General features: G+C 37.4%; 1 protein-coding gene across 2 annotated transcripts in view; it reads left to right on the forward strand.

Annotated features, from left to right (window-relative positions):
- The window catches only part of LOC114668194 (guanylate-binding protein 1-like), a 31,940-nt gene extending 17,663 nt beyond the window's left edge, over positions 1-14,277 (forward strand). For both annotated transcript variants that reach the window (XM_051920591.1, XM_051920592.1), the window contains 7 exons: positions 2,656-2,849; positions 6,354-6,596; positions 10,908-11,188; positions 11,290-11,502; positions 11,994-12,096; positions 12,791-12,984; positions 13,120-14,277. In XM_051920591.1, coding sequence (XP_051776551.1) covers positions 2,656-2,849; positions 6,354-6,596; positions 10,908-11,188; positions 11,290-11,502; positions 11,994-12,096; positions 12,791-12,984; positions 13,120-13,275 — 1,384 coding nt within the window. In that variant the 3' untranslated portion in view covers positions 13,276-14,277. The remainder of the gene's footprint in view (positions 1-2,655; positions 2,850-6,353; positions 6,597-10,907; positions 11,189-11,289; positions 11,503-11,993; positions 12,097-12,790; positions 12,985-13,119) is intronic.
- Positions 14,278-22,130: the final 7,853 nt, after the last annotated feature.

The raw sequence follows: 22,130 nt of genomic DNA on the forward strand, positions 1-22,130 counted from the left end.
GAGGACACTGGTGTGCTAAAATTATTTTCATTCAGTTATTATAATACATTCCCATATCTTTATGGGGAGTGTCAGTATGTTAGTATATCTAATGCATAAGAATGCATATATACGGCACCAGAAAAGGCAGTCTGGGTAATGCAAATAATAAAGTTTGTACACATTGTGTTTCAGCTTGACTTTGTTTTTAAATTGTGTTACCTTTATTAGCATTAAACCTGTTAAAATATAATTCTAATTGTATCCATTTATACCAGAGTAACTACCTGTATTACAACATAAATCACAATTTTTCAAGTTGAAGTTATTTCTTCACAATCGCAGTATATCATAATTTGAAATTGTTTCTAAAGTGTACAAAGTACCAACAAACTATGATAAAATGAATTATTTCCGGTTTACTTTTGTTCTCTCAAGCATGCCTCAGAAACCCGAAAGGCATGCTTATTTAAATTGAAACATTTGCTACTTCAAAGAGGACATATTCAGTAAGTTTTAAGGCTTTTTTTCCATTGGAACCCAGGTACCCATTAGCTCCTTATAAAACATTAGTCATTTTTCAAAATTGGTACAGTTTTCTTCACTTTGGAACCCAATTTCATGTAGAAAATTAACATATACCATGATTGGGAATAAAAATATGAAAGTTAGCTTTTAGTTGTTTTTGCTATTCTTGCTTTTATTTTATTTTTTTTTTTTAGTTTTTAATAGCTTACTCTCTTATTGTGCCCCTCAGAGAGTTTTGACCCTTTAACACCTTCCATTTATCCACAGGGAGTTACAACTTGTATTTGCCCCATCAGGGCATCTGGGAAGGTAAAAAATGTTGCTTGCTATTGATGTGCATTTGAACTTTGCAGGAGGCCACATTCTGTCACAGCAGCATTGAGTTTGCAACAGAAACAAGCCTTGAATGGTACACTGTGGGCACAGCCGCAATCTGTCATATACACAGGGCAAATCCAGAATTGCCAATTCACATACTGTGCATATTTGTGGGTTCTAAGAGTCAACCAGTGAACCCAAGACCATGAGGTTAATAGCCTATCTGGCTGGTGCATGTGGTGAATTTAAATCGTGTTACCTCTTGGCTTATATCCTGTGTGTGAAGCTTAAGGTTAAGTCAGAAAAATACACTCTGCCATTACATTCCTGTATTAAGTATTGAGTTATTTAAAGTCAGCTTGTATAACATCACCCAAAGGTAGAGGCCTAGGTGTTACTTTAATTAATGATTTTTATTTGGAACCATTTTGTCCTAATTTATATAAAACTAGCCATCCCCCACAGCTCTGCCTGTGTAGTAGTGAAACGGAACAAACTTTAAAAATCAATGAACAAACAGGTATCACTACCTAAGTGGAGGCAAGGTACACTCCGAAACAAAGAACCACATTGACTCGAACGGAGGCTGGCATGTGAGTGAGAAGGGCCCTGCCCGGCTCCCCAGTCCTGACGTCACGTTTCTCCATCCCCTTGGCCCGCAGCCTCTGTCTCAGATTAGCGCAAATATATCGCTCCTGTAAGCAAACTATGATTCTTAGTGCAATAAGAGAAATCAACCAGAATGTTCAAGCAAATTATAGAAATAAACCCGATCAAAATCCATTATGTAGTTCACTCGTTCGCTAGCTAAGCAGAGGTAAGGTACACGCCCCGAGGCTGACAGTTGAGTGAGGAGGGCCCCGCCCGCTACATGTCTGTGGGATTCGCACAAATAAATCATTACCGCAAGCGAACTGTGATACTTAACACAATGAGGAAAGTCGCAAAATCAACTGGAATGTTCAAGCAAATTATAGAAAAAAACCTGATCTAAAATCTGTTAAGTAGTTCTCTCGTGAAAAGCGGACAGACATACAGACAGACGTTGGATTTTATATGTATAGAAATGAAGGCTCCAGTTGCAAGCAACATATTGTAAATATTGGAACACAAGCTCTTTACTCTGGGAAGCTTTTGTTTACGTGTTAAGTTGTTGAACTTGTCGACCCTACTCTGATCTTAATAGGCTTTTCTAAAAGGCTTTCCTAAATTTATCCTTTTTGGTTTTACTCAGTCAGTGCAAACAAATGATAAATGATTACCAAAAAATAGCAGAATCTGATAGAGTGTGCTGCCGTTGATTTCGCCAAGACAAGAAGCCTTCCCAAGCCGTTAGAAGAAAGAGAAATACAATGCTTAATATCTGCTTGTCTACCTGAATATATGGTATATTTAATATAAGTTCTGGTCTCGTATTAGGTTCTTTCATGTCTATCTTGTGGTTCAGTTTCAGAGAACATTTTCACCCTGATTCATTGAATGTGCAGCCATTTAGTAGAATATAATTACTATATAAAGTGCACAGAATCCATTTACTGTTAGGGACATGGTAAACATGGCAGCTAAAGACTGGCTCATCACTGGATGGAGACCTGTCAGTCTACCATTCTGCTGCTGCACACAGAACATTGCAGTCAGAAGGTGTGAAATTCTGCTTAGGTAAATGTCTAAAGTTGATCATATTTGAATGAGATTTAGTTTATATGGACATAAGTATTGCATTGTCCAACTTTTCTATGGTGTCTTCTTTCTGTTCTCCAGCTATCCTTTAATCTTTTAGATTAATTTTACTGGTGTAATATTACCTTTTATCCTTAACTGGTATGACAGCTACGTGACAGAATTAACAAAGCACATTAAGGTAAAATCGCAAGTTGAGTCAGAAGAGGAAAGCTCAACAGGGTTTTCCGGGTTTTTTCCTTCATTTGTTTGGGCAGTGAGAGACTTCACCCTCGAATTGGAGAAAGATGGTAAGCCCATCACTGAAGATCAATACCTGGAGACTGCCCTACAGCTCAAAAGTGGTAAGCGTGATTATGTTATCATTATCTAAACACTCCCTGATTGTCAAAACTTCCCAGATTTAATAACAATAATAATCATGCTGCATGAGGAAAAGTACATTTTTGCTTCCCTGCCACCCGTACATTTGTACTAGGTATTAGACAATACTCTTAATTCATATACAATACACATTTTTATACAGACTTCATGATAGTTGGCATTCTATGAAAATTAAACAAAAAAAGATATGCATTATTTTTGGATAAAATTTGAAACAATGAAAAAGATTAGCTTTAAAATGATTAAACACAAAACCAGCATCATAAATAATACACTTCCATAATATGAAACTGAATGCAAAATGAAACTCAGCTGTGTCATTCCACCTATTCCTTTTGGCTTGGCTGTTTCAGAGTGTCCTGCATGCTAAAAGCATTTGCCTTTTTTAACTAAACACACACAGTGCAAACTTAAGAGAATTTCTTAACAGACATTGTGACTGACAATAAATTCCAGAAATTAGCACAATTTTTCAGACCAACATAATCAGTATGTATACAATGCAATATACATGCGTGCCAACCTGTCATAAACATTGGGGGCAAATAATTAAAGGGTACAACAGACATAATAATCCAGCAGCAGCAACAAAAATAATAATAATAATACTGTATAACAATAATAATTCTTGAACTAATGTTGTATAGGAGACACAGATGCGGCAAATTAAAATGAAACATTAAGCACAGCAACGGAACTGCAACTCTGAACTTTGAATGGATTCCTATAGGCTGAATTAAGCATCCCTCGAATGATCTTACAGTGAAACGTCTGTTAAAACTCCATATAATGTTGTTCTCTGTTGTTAGTAAACCTAAATGATTTGATAATTATACTCTATACTCTCCATATTTGCTCCTGTCACACTAGAAAAGTTCTCTATAGGCTCTTGCTGAGCATCGTGCATTGATTCAATGATGATGTTGCAGTATTTGCTTCTATTAACGAGGGAAGTATAAACAGGAATCGTACATACATAAATGTTTATGAATAATCATTGTTCTTTAGGTTCCTAGACTTTTGTCATTTTATTCAGCATTGATGATTCCACTCAAAGCACTCTGAGCACTTGCCATCATGAGCTGACCAGTTTGCAAATTTCCTGCACTGCAAACAATTTGAAAACGGCATGTTGTTGGTAATTACAGTTGTTTGTTAGGTTTCATCAGTATGATTAATTTTTAATTAATTTTAAACTTTATGATGAAATACTTCTCATATTTTTACAGGTACAGTATATATAAATAATGTACTGAATGTCCATGTAATTCTTAAGGGTCACCCTTAGCTTTATATTACAAGATACTATTTCTGAATGTTAAGAAAAGGTTAACCCAAAATACTGCCTGAGGCAGTAGCCTTGCTGCTTCTGTCCTTTAGCTGTTCCTGATAATAATAACTATAGTTTTTTTATTTCTCTCTATGAGTATCCTTTTCTGTCATGTATATTTCAACTAATGAGCACTTTTTCTTTATTGATGTACATACTACAATTGAATCTTTAGCTATGGGTCATTTAATTTGTTATGTGTGCTTTATTTCCACCTAAAGTTGTACTTTCCAGTGTTAAGCAATGCCCACCTATCAATAGCACCACCTGCATGGTACAGAACAGGGTAGAACCCAACGCAAGATTCCTGGAGAAGACAGAGAGAGAACTACACTGGAAACAAGATTACCTTAACATGCTAGGATAAGGAGTCTGGGCCTACAGATGGTAGAAAGCCCTGTATGTGTACTGAATGCCCCAGCAGGGTAACTGGAGTAGCACCACCAATGTTGAAGAAATAGTTAATTCCTGGGGAGAAATCTGTAGTTGGCAGCTGAACCAGCAGGCACCAGGGATCTCTATTACTCTGCAGCAATGGTTCCCAATTTTTTTTAAGATTAAATACTCCATTTCAGGTTCGCAGACTCTTTACATACCGCTTAAGGAAACAGTTTCTGTTTTCTGCAGAAAAATTCCTTGTACATACCACTACCAATACAAGTGCCAATAACTGGCCTGCAGAATATAGACTTCACGCAATAGGAAAAATTGTGACTTTGAGCACAGTTTCTGTAACTTTAGAAAAATGCTGGACAGTTTAGACTTCAGCTGTTCTCAACATAAGTCTATATCTGTACTCAATTTTAAATGTAGTGAGGACAAGAAAACCACTCTCACAGAAGTAAGTAGTTGGAAAAGGCAACAGAAACATCATAGCCATGTTGCAAAGCTGTGGATGTTCAGCATGTTTTCCACTAGAGGTTTGTGTTGATGTTCATTTTTTTAAATTGCTCAGTTAGTGAGAGACCATGAGTGGGGGTGCTGGTCCAGAAACTGAAAGGAATACAAATCCAGATGTTTTGTTGCAGCAAGCGCATAAAACTAGTCAAGTAACTTGAGAGCCAGCTGTGTGAAATGCCCTGGTAGACAACATGTTTGAAAAAAGGAGTGTGTTCTGGGAAGGAAAAAAAAACTGTGTATTGTCCTTATCTAAACAATGACATCAGAATTCAAGCTTTTGAATCATTGCCTTAGTTTAAGCATGCCCATTAAATATTTAAGAAAAATATGTCAGGAAGGTAGCTTATTCTTGAGAACCAATTGGCATCATGCAAGCAGTATGAAAGTGTGAACAGAATTAATTTAATCTCAACTTGTAACTCAAACAAATGGCTCAACATTTTCCCCTCATGACAGCCAACACACTTCATTGTAAATTAATAGGTAATCACCTATAATGATACTAGTGAAATCCAGCTTGAAATACTTATCATATTTACACCTCTTTGTCACAATTTGTTTTTTTCACTTAGTAGCTTCTTTGGTGGTCTTTGTTAGTATGATAGGCTGACACAAGCTGACTGTAAACTCTTCTTAGTCCCAGACAAACCGCTGGTTTTAGCTGCTGGATCAGGCTTGAAAAGCTTGGTGGTAATTTTAATGTAGTGTCACTATCCCAGTGGGTAGGCAAGAGCTGAAGACCCATTAAGTGCTAGAAGGGTTTTGGTTAACAGAAAAAAAAATTTAACTTGGTATTTTTGTTTTTTCTCTTTCCTGAATCCTTCTCAGTTTGATATATTTGGTCTTCTTCACATTACTGTGGGTATTCATTGTTCCTGCAAATGTGTCTCCTCTTGTTATAGTAACCTTTTTTAGTGCTATGTTGGGTTTCATTGCATTTATACTGTAATTACATATATTATTTCAATGGATGCATTATGTTATTTAGAACAGTGAATTTGATTGCTTTGTTAAGGAATTTTATGCAACCACACTAGGTAAAATGAAATCGGTTGGTGTATAATTGTTGTAATAATGAATAAAGTCATTACTGTTCTCTCCAACAGTTAGTGCATAGCATTCTGAGTAATTTACAGCTTCTTTGGGCAAAGCTTTTTCAGCTTTGTTTCACCTGTAGTGTAGCTTGTGGTTACTGAAGTGAGTGGCAGTTTTTAACTTGCTCTTTTTCTTGCAGGAACATCCAAAAAAGTTCTAGAATACAACATGCCACGGGAGTGTATCCAGACCTATTTTCCATGGCGCAAGTGTTTTGTTTTTGATCGTCCATCTTCCAGGGCAAATTTGCAAAAGCTGGAAATGCTTGAAGAGTGTGAGCTGGAGCCTGACTTTGTAAATCAAGCAAAGGCTTTTTGTGACCATATATTGGGTGCTTCAATGCCCAAAACCCTCAAAGGAGGCATTGGTGTCACTGGCTTCTGTAAGTACAATGAATTCTGATATTAATTACACATCTGAGATCATGTCATATAGAAAAGCAGCACTAAAAATATCCTCATTTGAAGAAGGTCCATATTATTTGCAATGAGATCTGTGTGTAGTAAATTACTTCAATGCTGCTGCTTCATCAATATAGTGTTCTGGTTTCAAATCCCACACCATTGTCAGTGTGGAATTTGCATGTTCTCCCAGTGTCTGGGTTTTGTTTTTATTTGTTTGTTTTGGGTACTCCAGTTTCCTCTCACATCCCAAAGACCTTCATGTTAGATTAATTAGCAATTCTAAACTGTGTGTGTGGGGGTGTGAGCTGATCATGCCGTGGGTTACTGCCCAGTCCTTTGTTGATTTCTCCTTTGCTCCCAAATTTGCAAGGAGTTCAGGTCCTGTGACCCTGGATTGTATTAAGTGAGCTTGAGAATGTTATGTTAAAATGATTTCAGCAAGAAAAGATAAGCAGCAACATTGGTAGCTTAAAATTAGGGAACCATTGGGAATGGTCAGATGGCATTGCACCTTGTTCATCAAATGTTTAGGTCAGTGCTTCCCAAACTCAGTCCTGGGGACCCCCTGTGGCTGCAGGTTTTTGTTCCAATCAGCTTCTGTTTTTAATTGGACTCCTGGGCTAATTAAGTGAACTGTTATTTCCCAAGTTCTGAGTTTTGGGAACAATATAGAAATTAGAAAACCAAGTTTGGTTAAAAAAAAAATTAAATGTAAGCAGTTATATGGAAATAATGTATATTTTTCTTTTTAACAATATTTTCATATTGATTTTCATTCTACTTTTCCAGGTGTTCTTTTTTTTATTTTTTTTTTAATTAATTTTATTGTAATCATTCTATAAAAATAGATCAATTTTTACAAAAAATAGGATTAAAAACAAATCAAACCCCACCCCTGAGAAGGAGAGCATTGACAAAGGAGTAATACTTGAAGCTTGTAAACGTACCTAAATTGTTGAGCTTAATAGATAGATAGATAGATAGATAGGGCAATAAAGATAAATGGAGAAGGAAAAGAAATGCGCAAATAATTATTTCTTCTTATTCTAAAATATTATTGATTAGATCCTGCCCGGTTTTGAAAAAGTTCTGTACAGATCCTCTAACTGAGAATTTGATTATTTCCAATTTCAAATAATATAAAACATCGGTTTCCCACTGACTTATCAGAGGAGAGTTAGGATTCTTCCAATTTAACAAAATAAGTCTGCGTGCCAAAAGTGTAGTGAATGCAGTCACAGTTTGTTTGTCCTTCTCCACTTCACATCCATCTGGAAGAACACCAAACACAGCTATTAATGGGTTAGGAGGGATTGTGACACCAAGGCTGTCTGAAAGGCACTTAAAAATTTGGTCCAAAATGATGTTAATTTGGTGCAGGCCCAAAACATGTGACCCAGTGAGTCAGGAGCTTGGTTGCAGCGTTCGCAGGTTGAATCTTGCCCTGGAAATATTTTGGACAGTTTTAAGCGAGACAGATGAGCTTGATATATAATTTTGAGTTGAATAATTCTATGCTTTGCGCATATGGAGCTCGAGTGAATTCTCTGCATTGCTATCTTCCACTCCTTTTCTGATATATTAAGAGATCTTTTTCCCAATGTCCTCTTGGATCTCTGAAAGGAAGGGACTCTAATAAAGTTTTATATATTGCAGAAATGGTGTCTAAGTCCTCGAAATTGAGCAGTATTTTTTCCAGCATGGTGGAGGGTACAAGATGAGGAAAATCGGGCAGGTTCTGTTTAACAAAGTTTCTAATTTGAAGATAGTGAAAGAAATGTGTAGCTGGAAGGTTAAATTTGGAATGTAATTGTTCAAAGGATGCAAAGATATTGTCTATATAAAGATCTCTGAGCAATTTAATCCCAAATCTTTTCCATATATTAAAAACTAGATATGTTTGTGAGGGTTTTCATCTTGCCTGAAGAAGGGGCCTGAGTTGCCTCGAAAGCTTGCATATTGTAATCTTTTTAGTTAGCCAATAAAAGGTGTCATTTTGCTTGGCTTTTGTGAGGGTTGAAAGAGGTGGTTCTCCTGCAGAGGTGCCACAGATAAAAGATTTTCCATCTTAAATTGCTTTCTAAATTGGTTCCATGTTCTGAGTGAATGAAGCACCATTGGGTTATTAGTATATTTGCGATAACTTGCATTTATTGGAGCACAGAGCTGGGAAAATAAAGAAGTACTGCAGGGTTTTACTTCTATTGCGGACCAAGCCTATGTATGTTCATCTATTTGTGTCCAGGTTCTTATAGCTTGTATGTTTGCTGCCCAGTAATAAAACTGAAAATTAGGTAGAGCCATGCCACCTTCTGCCTGAGGTCTTGTAGGGTCGTTTTTTGGATACGTGCATGTTTTGAGTTCCAAATAAATGAGGTTATGGTTGAGTCTAATTGCTTAAAAAATGATTTATTGATGTATATTGGAATGTTTTGAAATAAAAAAAGAAGCGTAGGAAGGATATTCATCTTAACAACGTTAATTCTTCCAGCTAGAGTGAGATGAAGGGTTGACCATCTATGCAAGTCTTGCTTAATTTTTTTTCTTTTTCTCCAGGTGTTCTAATTGTTTAATTGATCCATTATTTATACTAATTAGCTGGTCTGATGCTAGAGTAGTTGAAGCCTTTGATTATTCAGTGTGTTGTTTGCCGGGGTGTCTGTTCTGCTCATTTTTAATTATCATTAATAAGATACAATGAAGGGGGAAAACTGCACAGAGAAAGAGCAGAATATAATGAAATCATCAAAAGAGAGTTAAGCATTTAAATCTGTAGCAAACGCAGAAATATTCCTAAATGTCTTATAAATGTAAAAATCATGCTGCTGTGCTTTTCTGAAAATAGAATAAAAGAAAAAAACACTAGCTAATTAAATAAGATCAGTGCTGTCAGGTGTTGTCATCAATTATGAATCTGGTTGGAACAAAAACCTGCAGCCACAGTGGGTCCCCAGGACCACATTTGAGAACCCCTGTTTTAGGTAATTATTAGTACAGTGTCCAATAAGTATGTTCTAGTTAATCATTAATTTCAATGCTAAGGAGAAGAATCACCATCAACATGTTGTCACTTCTATTTTAGTGCTATGACCTTCAGATATTGCATGCAGCTTGTACCAAAAATAAAGAGATGACAAAGGCTTGGAATCTAATTTTGAGGAGTCAGAAAGACACTAAAGAATCTTTTTTTTTTCTGTTGATCAATGTCAATAAACCCAATTTAAATCTACTGTGATTCAATGTTGTATAACAATAAATTATGAATATTCCCGGGGGGAATACTAGACATGGTATGTAAGCCACTGAATCCAGGACTAACAGCTTACTTGCTAGGCTGCATCATCTCTAGCACATCAAGACTGCAAATGCTCTGTTTCCCTATACTGGGCTTTGCTTTAACCCACCCCATCAAGTCAGCCATTGTACATAAGGAAGTAAGGTGTTCTTCTCTCATGATTATTAATTGTTTACTACTGAGAGGCAAGTTTATCAAAATCTGTAGCTTTTTGTTAGCATTCTGTAATGGCAACTGTATTGTAGGTAGCATATTAACACCCTTAGGCATTCTTGGTATCTTTGCTGTTGTGTGTGCCAAAACAGGCAATAAAAAATGGATGTAAGATATCCTTATTTTTAATCTGTGATATAAGCCTAAGGTCCAGTTACTACAAGTCAGTGTCATTTTATAATGTTCACCTTTAGACTTTCATGGTCTTCACCATAATGTTATTAAAGGAGTTAAATGTTGGTGCAAAAACAGTTTTTCTCTGCTGTACACATGGGAGGCTTATCTAGCTTTTTGGTTTACACAGAATAAATATGAATAAGCAGTGTAATGAAATAGGCAGCGAGCCCAGGCACTTTATATAGATTGCCTGGAAGCCTCCAACAGAAATTGTAATGGAGAAATTAGAGTGAAGTACTTCTTCATGACATGAAGATTATTCACTTGCAGTTTATTATAAAGTGACTATGTAGCATTTTGAATTTGTCATAATGTTGGTTATGACAAAGTTGTTCTGAGATTTTTCAGGTAAAAAGAAAGACAGATATTTCAGGTTAAGATAGTTATACTCACTTATCATGATACCAGACAGTGATGATGTGTTGCCTGTTGATTAGTACATACTAGTTAGAATTTCACTAAACTCTGTGCAGGTGACAATAATGAACCTATAAACCTATTCTCTCTTTCATTTCAAAATGTGCTTTTTCATTGAGGTTAAAGCTATGAATTAGACAACACATATGAAAGAACAGTTAAAACTCTACTGTGTGATTTTTTGCAGTACTGGCGAAGTTGGCTGTTACTTACGTAGATGCAATCCGCTGTGGAAAGATCCCATGTCTAGAGAATGCTGTCCATGCTTTGGCAGAAATTGAGAACTCTAGTGCAGTGCAAATGGCCTTTCAACACTATAAGGAGGAGATAAATAAGAAAGCTGATCTACCTACAGAGGACCAAAAAGAAATGTCAGATTTGCATAGCCAGTGTGAGAAAGAAGCTCTTCATATATTCATGTCTCGCTCTTTTAAAGATGATGACCAAAAATTCCAGGCAGTGCTGGCGGTAAGTGGTTGCTCATGTTGGAGTCAGTGGGGCCTTTGTCTTCTGAAATTGTTGCTCCCGTTTCAGTTCCCTAGTTTAAATACTGTTTATTTTTCATGCAGGAACGTATAAAGAAAGAATATGAAGATATTTGTCAAAAGAATGCTGAGCAGTCAAAGAATTTTTGTGTGGCTCTCCTCCTGCAGATGGGGGAAGATTTGGAGTACTCCTTAGAAAATAATTACTACCTAAAGCCAGGTGGTTATGAAGATTTCCAACAAGACTTGGGAAATACCATAAGCCAGTACAATGAAGCTACAAGAAAGGGAATAAAGGTATTATAGGAACAAGGCAGCTGACCCTGTTTATCCCTGGAGGGTTGCTTGCTTATAGGCTGTTTTAAGGGCACTATCAAGCTTTGAGAACCCATATAGTTTAGGAGTTTGGTAAAAGAGAATTTTAAAAGCTACACATTTTGTTATCAGCTGATCATTCCTTTCTAGATTGCTTGTAGGTAACATGTATCCATTCCAGACTAAGTTAGGATACTGTATCTGCAGTAGTGTTGGATTGGCACTAAAATATTGACTGGTACTGATACCATCTTTTGTACCTCAGTACCAGTACCACAATAAAACGGAGGCAAATAACTGAAGCGTTTCCAATAGCACAATCATTTACTTCCAGTACAAAAGCTGGCTTAATGATGGTACAAATTTTAGTTGTCCAGTACTTTTTAACTACTAGTATACTGCACAAGACTAATCTGCAATACAGCACCTTTGCATCCATATCTTTAGCCCATTCTATTGTCCCCTCATTTCAGGCAAAAGAAACATTAAGTGACTATCTGAAGGAAAAGGACACTAGAGGATCAATGATTCTTGCTGCAGACAAAGCTATGACTGAAAATGAGAAACAACAGAAAGGTGAAGTAAATCATACTATCTTCTTAGTTTATATTATTATTATATACTGTATATGCTCAGTGTATAACAGTGACTGGTCACGAATACAAATAAGTAACAATTTAGTTAAGATATCAACACGTTAGTAATAAACAAACTATTTATGCATTTCATTGAGTTGAAATTACAAAGTCGGGTGTAAACTAAATATAATACATTTCAAATGTAGCTGAACAAGTGGCAAGGTACACATATCATAATTGTGTTTCTGTATATCCAATAAGGAGATTTTAAGTTCTGCACACTTCTGTGAGTCTTGAAGTTTTTAAAATAAATAATTTATTGTCATCTTTTGATTATGACCATAACTAAACCTTCTTTCATCCGTTTGTAATTAACTGTGCTGACAAGCTTCATTAATTTTAAAGTGCTTTCCTTCAGATCTTTCAAGTAGGCTAGACCATATTTTAGGAGTTGTATGGTACAAGTTGCTTCAGTGTGTTTGTGAACATGGCTAACTTTTGACATTTTTTAATTTAGGGGTTGTGACTTCGCCACTTTGAAAGTAGTATTTAGCAAACAGTTCTGTACGAATGCTGGCAAAAGTATGATTTACTAGATCTGTGTAGATATTCAGTAGTGTGGTTGCAGAAAAATCCTGATTGTAGGATTGGAGAAGTGAGAGAGAGAAATTCATTAATCATCTCATTTGCAGAGGAGCAAGCAAAAGTGGAATTGGCTAAATGGGAAGCAGCAACTTTAGATGCCAAGCTGAAGGACACAGAGATGCAACTGGAAGATCAGCGTTCCTCCTACAATCTGCATATACAGCAACTCCAAGACAAAATGGAAAGTGACAGAAGAAAAGCTGTACAGGAACACGAGAGACTTCTAAACAAAAAGCTGCAGGTAGTACATCTGTCTTTGTGCATATTTTCCCATGTACATTGCTGATGGGGTTGAAGAGGGTTGTTCACTACTGTATACACTGTTGGCTTGAAGCTGGACTAAACTAAATGTAGTTTTTGATTTCTCTTCTTGCAGGAACAAAAAGCTATGCTTGAACAAGGATTCAAAGAAAGAGCAGATCAATTGGAGGCAGAGATCAGGCAACTCAGGTCACAAGGAACAGGCAGAGGTCCTTGTGGTTCCTTTCTTGGAAACGTTGTTCGTTCAATTGGAAGAGTGTTTGGCTTTTAACTAGACATCAAGGACAGAATCATTTTAACGCATGAATGTGTTTATTCCAGGTGTGACAAAAATTCACCACCCTGCACAATACATATTGGCTGAAAGTCTACAAATCTGATTAATCTTTCCAATCTTTCATGTCATTGGTCAATAATCAGTGAGCTCCCTTATTGTACTTTTATTTTTGTTTAGTCACCAGCTTTTAACAGCTGGGTGAATCAATTGTTATGCAAGGTTAATTTAGTCTTTGCTAAATGGGCTACCTGAGGTAAGTGTCTAGTAAACATCCATTTGATGTTACACTATGCTTTTTATTATGCTTAATATGTGACTGTTTTAATTATTTGTCAATGTTGAAGCCAGTGCTTCATTGTTTCATTTCATGTGTAATGCTGTTGTCAGTGATTTGCAATGTCAAAAAATCATTTCTTGCTCAGTGGACTGTTTGCTTTGGTTTTGCACAATATGTACATTATGTTCACAAATAATAGTTTTAATAATCTTCCGTCTAAAGCTGCCTCTATCCTGGAATTGTGGAACCATATTACATAGGAATTGAATGACTTATCCAACTGAAAATACAAATCCACAAAATTCAGTATAAAGTGTGGGTATTTAAATGGAAATTCTTAGAATGAATACATTGCTTTTTGTTTAAGTTGTTACAAACTTCTTTTAAATATGAGTGTTGACTGACACTCTTAAATAATTAGGAAAGTTTGACATTTTTGCACAGACTGACAAATCATAGATAAAGAAGTGAATCATTTTTAAATTATTCTACATACGTTTGTAGACAGACACCTTAGAAATGTTTCATATCTGACTGATGATGCTTATGGTTTCTAAGGCTCAGGCAAATTAGTTTGGTTTTGAAATTGATGTGATTTATGATGTAGCTAAAACATCTTAACACGTATTCAGAAGGATTTTGTTGAAAACAGTAGTTCTCAAGTGTATAATTTATACAGTTATTTAAAACTGAAAATCAGTTAAACACTTTTAATTTTAGGTGTCATTGTTCAGTGTTTCTTGTTTTACAATTTCTCAATGTGCATTTAAAATACAGACAGTTGAAACCATGGACGTATGTTGTTCGTTATTATAGTAATTTTAGTCTACCAGCATCAGTCAGTCAGCCATTTTCTAACCTGCTTTTTTTGAACAGGACTGCAGGGATCTGCTGGAGCCTATCCCAGATAGCATGGCTTGCAAGGCAGGGAATAAACCCAGGATACACGCACACTCGGGCCAATTTAGGATCGTCAGTCCACCTAACTTGCCGGTCTTTTGGGAGGAACCAGAACACCTGGAGGATACCCCACATACACAGAGAGAACATGCCGGCCCAGTGTACCAGCCTCTTTGTTTTAATTAATTACTAGGGGGCTCTGCCCCCTGCTCGCTTCACTCGCCCACCCCCGGGTTTGGTTTACCGGATATACAATTTAAAGAGATTGTTATTTTCATGGGAATTGTTACATATGCATTATTTTCACTTTTACTTTAAAACTTTTGTAAAAACAATACTTGTCCTTTATTTTTGGCCCCTGGTGTGGTTACATCTCTTTCTCGCAGGACGTATAACGCTGCTCGCGTTGTGAAGGGGGTGCGGCTGAACACACGCTAAGGAGATGCCGTCGGATCCTCTGCTGTCTTTCTGCTGCTGGTGAACTGCGTGTTCTGCTTGTCTCGCTCCCCGATGATTTCAAAGCCTGTACAGCAGCTGTCCTTTGGGTTTGGGGAGAGGGTTAGGGTGGCTGAACGCACGCTAAGGAGAAATGGTCGGATCATCTGCTGGCTTTCTGCTGCTGGCGAGCTGTGTGTTTTGCTTGTTACTTGTCATTGTTTTAAGAGCTGGGAGCACATGAAGTGTGTCTGCCAAAAGCAATCCAACAACTGCTAGGTTAGATGTCCGTGGACTTGTTTTAAATGATGTCTCACTGCCTTGTCTCACATGATGTTGTAAAAACAATACTTGTCTATTATTTCCGGACCCAGGCGTGGTTAAATCTCTTTCTCGCAGGACATATAACATTGCTCACATTGTGAAGTAGGGGTGGCTGAATGCATGCTATGGAGATGCTGTCGGATCATCTGCTGTCTTTCTGCTGCTGTTGTCGCTGTCACACTGACCGTCGATCATTTTAAAGCCTGTACGGCAGCTGTCCTTTTGCCATTTCATGTCTCTGCTGCTCGCGTTATGAAGGGGAGGGTTAGGGTGGCTGAACACACACAAGGAGAAGCATTCGGATCATCTGCTGGGTTTCTGCTGTTGGTGAGCTGTGTGTTTTGCTTGTCACTTGTCATTGTTTTAAGAGCTGGGAGCAAGTTAATGTGTCTCTCACGGGACTTCAAATTGTTTTCCAAGAAGATCATGTCTTGTCTCCCTAGTCTCCCTCCCAAAGATTTCTTTTTATAATAGAGAGATTGTTATTTCACTTTCTCTTCCTGAATTATTACTTACCTCAGAAACGGCTCTATTACAGCCATGATGCCTCATAATAATTCAGTTTCAGACAGTAAGTAGTCCCTTTTTTCTCAACAGCTTTTATTTGGGTGCATGTCATAATTACAGAAGGATGGAAGAAGAATCTTTGGGGGCAATTAAACAAATTTGTTAGAGAGATAATCAATCAGTGAAACCAAGGAGCTGCTGTTCAGTAAATGTGGGTTCCTGTCTTATAAGATGAAGGACAGACAAGACAGCGATTGCAGAGTTGTAGGAATACTTGGTCTTGCCAAAGGGATCCCTAAAGTGACACCCCTAAGCCCTTCCAGAAGGTAATCATAACCCAAAATAAAGTTATTGCAATGAAGTTGGAACAACCCCGTATTTGGTCCTGAAAAGCCTTTTTTCAGACAGAACTTGGGGAAGCATGAAGCTTTGAGAATTATGTTTGGGAAGACCAGAGGAGCAATGAAAAGGATACATAGAAGGGTGCTTTGTCTGGTACTAAGGAGGAGGATAATGAACTTGCCATCCCAACAAATACACAGTGGATTGTCATTTATCTGTTTATCTTTATACTGTACCTTAGTCAATCCTTTTTATGCTCTTTTCCATGTTCTTTTCCTACAATAAAACACCCTTTCATATACCCTGAAATTTGCTCTGGATATGCGGACAGCTCAAAAGGGTCCCATATCATTCACAGTAGCTTTTAAGGCTGAAAGTAGATAGGGTAACAAACTTCTGAAATGTAAAATTGGGGAATTTGGCAAAGCATGATTTAACATTTTGGACAATTAAAACTATATGGCTTAGCCTCTGCACAGAAAAATATAAGCAGACAAAGACTTCCTTACACCATCCCTAAACACGTTCTAAGACCAGCATTAATGAACAAACCTATCCCTTGACAATTGTTGTTGCAATTAACACTTCCAGGGAGGGAGGAGAGAGATCCTCCTGGGGAAAAAAGGCTGTTGTGATTAGTTTGTCTGAAGTGGAATTTTTAAAGGAATAATCTAACCAAAAAATGTATTTTTTATATGTTACTTACCCCATGTAGTTTGTATTGATGGCCGAAAAAAAAGTTTAATTTCATGTTTCATGCAGAATGGAGATAAAAATAAGTTTCTGATACAACTTAAGTGAATGGTAAATAATTTTGAACAATAGCAAACAATATCAAAATGTCCATGAAAAATTCTCACGTTACTTGTGTCACATAATCCATATGTGAAGTCACAGATTCAAGAGGCTTTAATTAAAATACTTTCTAAGAGTGCTAAGGGCAAAAGCTAACTGCTAGCAATGATATAAGTCACTCAGTATAAACAATAAACAATCATCCATCCATCCATTATCCAACCCAAACAGTAAAAATCATCTCTGAAGCATTTCTGTTCTGTTTAATGTCTATGAACCTTCTAGAGTCCAAGCTTTCCATTGGAGAGTGGCACAGCAAAAGAATACTTTGAACTGAACTAAACTGAGTGATGCGGTGGCACAATGGGTAGTTCTATTGCCTTGCAGCTTCAGGGTCCAGACATCCAGTTCTGGCCCAGTCACAGTCTGTGTTAGTTTGCCTGTTCTCCTATTGCCTAATTATGTTTTTTTCTGTTTCCCCTTGACATGCAGATTATGCTGATTGACCCAGTATGAGTAATTATGCAGGATTGTGCCCTGCATCCCACTGAGAGTTAGTTTCTGCTTTGCAGTTGATGCTGTTAGGATAGGCTCCTCTTCCTGTCAGGTCTGAACTGTATTAGCTAGACAGATAGATAAATCGAATTGAATATAATTATGAGCAACCTTTGCCCGTCAGAGTGTTTCTGGAAGGATGTGTAAATAGCCACTACATGAACATTGTAGTTGAGATGACCATTGAGAATGTTTGTTTTGAGAAATCTCTTCCAAATGAATGGAATCTGGAAATGAATCTGGAAGAAGAAGAATGAATAAGATGTAAGAGTGATAAGTGCATTTTATAAAAAGTTGCCATCCATTGTATTACATCAGTTTCTCAGCACCTCTATTTATGTCTTCACTCTTCTAACTCTTGGCATATTCCATTATATACAGAAGTCATTCTATTTAGCCATTTTCTAACCCACTTAGTCCTGAACCGGTGCTTTGGGGGTGTTTTGGGGCATGCTGGAGCCTATCCCAGCTAGCATAGGGTGCAAGGCAGGAACAAGCCCTGCATCAGTCCATTGCAGGACGAACACACACACCAAGAGCCAATTTACCTAACCTGCATGTCTTTGGACTGTGGGAGGAAACCCACGCAAAGTGCATGCAGGGAGGATCGGGGACACAAACTCTTGTCTCCTTAGTGCAAAGCAGCAGCACTGCCACCGTGCCCCCCTAAATACAGAAGTCTTCCTATGTTATTACCAACTAGTGGCATTAGTTTATTAGAATTTTTAGAAACAAAACAGTAGTAGTAGCTACTAACTAGTTACTTTTACACCTCAAATAACATATGCTGATTCTAGAGTCATGTATTGCAGAGGCATTAGCTAATTGTTAAAAATTACTCAGAGCAGAAGACTTGGACCTCCCTTTGTGTGTGCTGCACCAGGAAGTTTTTGTTTTGAAGGCACTGGCGGTACATTTGTTTAATTGACTGCTGTGCTTTTAGCTTTGCGATTAACCAAATACTTCCTGATAACCAACACTCTCATTACAAAGTTTGACTTTTCTAACAATTTCTCTTGCAATGGTTTCTCAGGCATCAAATTCAAAATGAGTGAAGATTTGCAAAACAACAATAAAGTTTATGAGTTTGAACACTTGATATCTTGTCTTCATAGTGTATTCAATTGAATATAGGTTGAAAAGGATTTGCAAATCATTGTATTCTGTTTTTATTTACGTTTTACACAGCGTCCCAACTTCATTGGAATTGGGGTTGTATATTACCTTCTCCTGAATGGTCAAGGTCTTCCTCTAGCACTTAGTTAGGCTCACTACTACTTGAAGGCTTAGAAGATGCAGGACGCTTGAGAGCCATTGTAGTGCTTAAAACAAAATGAAAAGTTCACAAAAAGTTTGCTCACAACAATTGGACCACAAGCAATGTATGCGATACGCAGAGAAATTAGATGCGTCGGGGACCCACACTCGCTGTTCTTATGAGATTGCACCATGTTAGCAGCAGCCAATCGGAGCCCAAGAGAATGAAAATCACACTCTGATTGGTTGAGTCTCCTCTTTCAGCCAATAACGGGCCTTGTAAGAAATCATCTGGGTGTAACGCGAAACTCTTTGTCTACCGTAGTGACTGCTGAAAACCGTATGCTTTATTATGAATTGGCTGCAAAGTACACTACAGGTAGGATGTACTTATTGAATTTTTCCGTGATATAGCAGGGGCGCGATAGCTGAACCACGATACAGCGGGGGATCACTGTAATTGTAACCACCAATGTAACAATACACTGCATGGCAATAACTCCTGGGAAAACTGGAAATTAAGGTCAAAACTGTCTCACTTTCAATTAAGACTACAAAATGACATCAAAAATTTAGAATCAATGTCTCCATGACGGGACAGTTAACTTCGTGAGCTGGAATGTTAAAGGCCTGAATCATGAATTAAAGAGAGAGAGAAAGTATTCTCTCACCTAACAGGTCTAAACGTTAAAATAGTATTTTTACAGGAGACCCACTTATTAAGTAAGGATAAGTTCCAGTTGCAAAAAGACTGGACTGGCCAAATGTTCCATTCCAGCTTTACAAAGAAAACTAGAGGTGTGGGAACTCTTATACATAGAACAGTCTCATTTGTGGCATCAGATGTAATATCTGATCCTGAAGGGAGATATGTGATTGTCATGGGCAATTTATTTAACTGTAAAGTGATTTTGATAAATGTTTATGCACCAAATGTGGATGACAGGGAATTCATGCAAAATGTATTTACATCCATTCCCAATGTGAACACTCATAAAATTATGATGGCTAGGGACTTTAATTGTGTTTTAAATCCAGACCTAAATAGGTCTCCTAGCCACAGGGATGATGACATCTAACACTGCAAAGACAATTACACAGTTTGTAACTGACCACAACTTATCAGACCCTTGGAGATTTCTAAACCCAAACTCAAGAACATATTCCTTCTATTCACCAGTGCATCATTGCTACTCAAGAATTGATTATTTCTTTATAGATAACAATTTCTTGCCTACGATTAAATCTTGCAAGTATGACGCTATTATTATTTCTGACCATGCCCCTCTGACCTTGGAGCTAAAATCATTATGCCCCACATACTCTCGCAGAGGGCGTCTTACCCCACTTTTATTAGTAGACGAGAACTGTACGGAATTTATATCAAAACAAATCAGTTTTTTCTAGAGACAAATACATCCTCAGAGGTCTCCGCAGGAATACTCTGTGAAACCCTGAAGGCCTTCTTAAGAGGACAGATTATCTCATATCTTTTCCACAGAAATAAATTAGAAACCAAGAAGGTATCAGAGCTAACCAGCAAAATTACTAGAATAGATGAAGAACATGCCAGGTGTCCAAGTGAGGCTCTGCATTCAGAGCTCAGCTTCTTAACAACTAAAGAAACTGAACAACTCATTTTTAAATCAAGACATTATTACTATGAACACGGAGAGAAAGCTAATAAGCAGTGATATTTTCCTAACAAAAACGAGAACTAGAACTAAAAATATTGTTTTTCATTTTACAAGAACGAGAACTGAAGTTGAGGCAAACAGAGAAACTAAAACTAAATAAAGATTAAAATCAGTGATATGTGAATGAACTAAACCAGAACAAAAATTGAGTAAAACAAAATAATAGCAATAGCATTTTCATTCAGTCCGGTTCAGTCGTGCAGAGGGGTTGTTTGTAGGTCACCATGAGCGTTCAGTTACTTTGCGCTGTTTACTATGCGATGATCTTGTACCTTAGGCTTACTAGAGTCACGTGGCACAACTTCCGTAAAAGATCGTTGTTTGTTTGCGCATATTTGGTTCGTCGGCTTGAAGCAGAAAGCAAGTGTAGGTGACGATGGCGAGTTTTGCACAAGTGTTTGTGGGTAGCAATTCTCTGGTACCATGACTGCACTTCAATACAGGGATGTGCGGTCACACCTGTCATCATGAAAAGTTAAAAAAAAAAAAACTAATAATGATAACATAAAATAAATTTGTCCACTGGGCTGCATGATTCTAATAATTATGATCATTTTTATAGTCAAAATCGCTGAATTTGCACATTCCCATATCAAATACAAAGGAGAAATGCAAGGTATGGCAGCAATGAGACGAGCCAAGCCTCATCTCGGACAGCGCTATCCCTCAACACTGGGTTGATGCATGTAATTGCCGCATGCCTGTTGCTGTCTCTCTGTATGTCGGCAATATAATGTTTGCACGCACATTTATTTTACACCTGACTTTCCACAGTCTTGCTAATATCTTTAATAAATGTGTGTGACATATTTAGCCTTGCTTATAGGACATAAAACCGCAGTGAAAAGGTACAAGTGGAGACAAACCACACTGAAGCCCAACAGGTGCTTGTTGCTACTGTTCTACGCAGAGACTCTCGGCGCCAATAAGTTAGCAATATCACTGGTCAACAAGCATTTTGCTGCTGGGATTATTTCATCTGTACTTTAACAAATTTCACTTGCTGACTCCAAATCTAAAAACCGTTTTCATCCAGCACATCCCATATTTTAGTTATGATGTTCCAGGTCTTGGACAACTAGGGTGACTGGACAGTAAAGGCGATGCATTTCAGCATTTAAGAAATAAATTTGGTCTCGAGAAAAATGAAGCCAAAATTAATGAAGGTGTTTTTGTTGGCCCTGGAATAAGTGAACTGATGCTTGATGATGAGTTCAAAAGAAAACTGAAGCCAACTGAATCAGCACCCTCATTCGTGTAGGTTGTCCAGAATTTTCTTGACAGTCACAGATCAGAGAATTATACTGAACTTGTGGAGAATATGCTGAAAGTTTATTAGCTTACGGGAGCCAGAATGTCACTGAAGACGCATTTTTTACATTCTCATCTCGACTTTTTTCCACCAAATCTAAGTGATGTCAGAGATGAGTATGGGGAAAGATTTCATCAAGATATAAAGGTGATGGAAAACTGATATCGGGAAAAATTCACTCCGAGCATGATGGGTAACTACTGTTGGTTCTTGCAAAGAGAGACGGATGTGCAGTACAAGCGCAAAAAGCGAGTGCCTCCAACATTTTTGGGCACGCTGACCTCACTTTTATATTGAGGTAAATTGACATAAATATGCTTTAACATGTCTCTGGTATCATCTTCTGGTTTGTTTTCAGAATAAACACATCAAAACAATTTTGGTGGGACAGTCCAAACTCCAGATATCGTGTTGATATATTATATTGATATTCAAAAGTGTCAAAACG

Source organism: Erpetoichthys calabaricus, chromosome 17 (genome assembly GCF_900747795.2).
Source record: "Erpetoichthys calabaricus chromosome 17, fErpCal1.3, whole genome shotgun sequence".
NCBI lineage: Eukaryota > Metazoa > Chordata > Cladistia > Polypteriformes > Polypteridae > Erpetoichthys > Erpetoichthys calabaricus.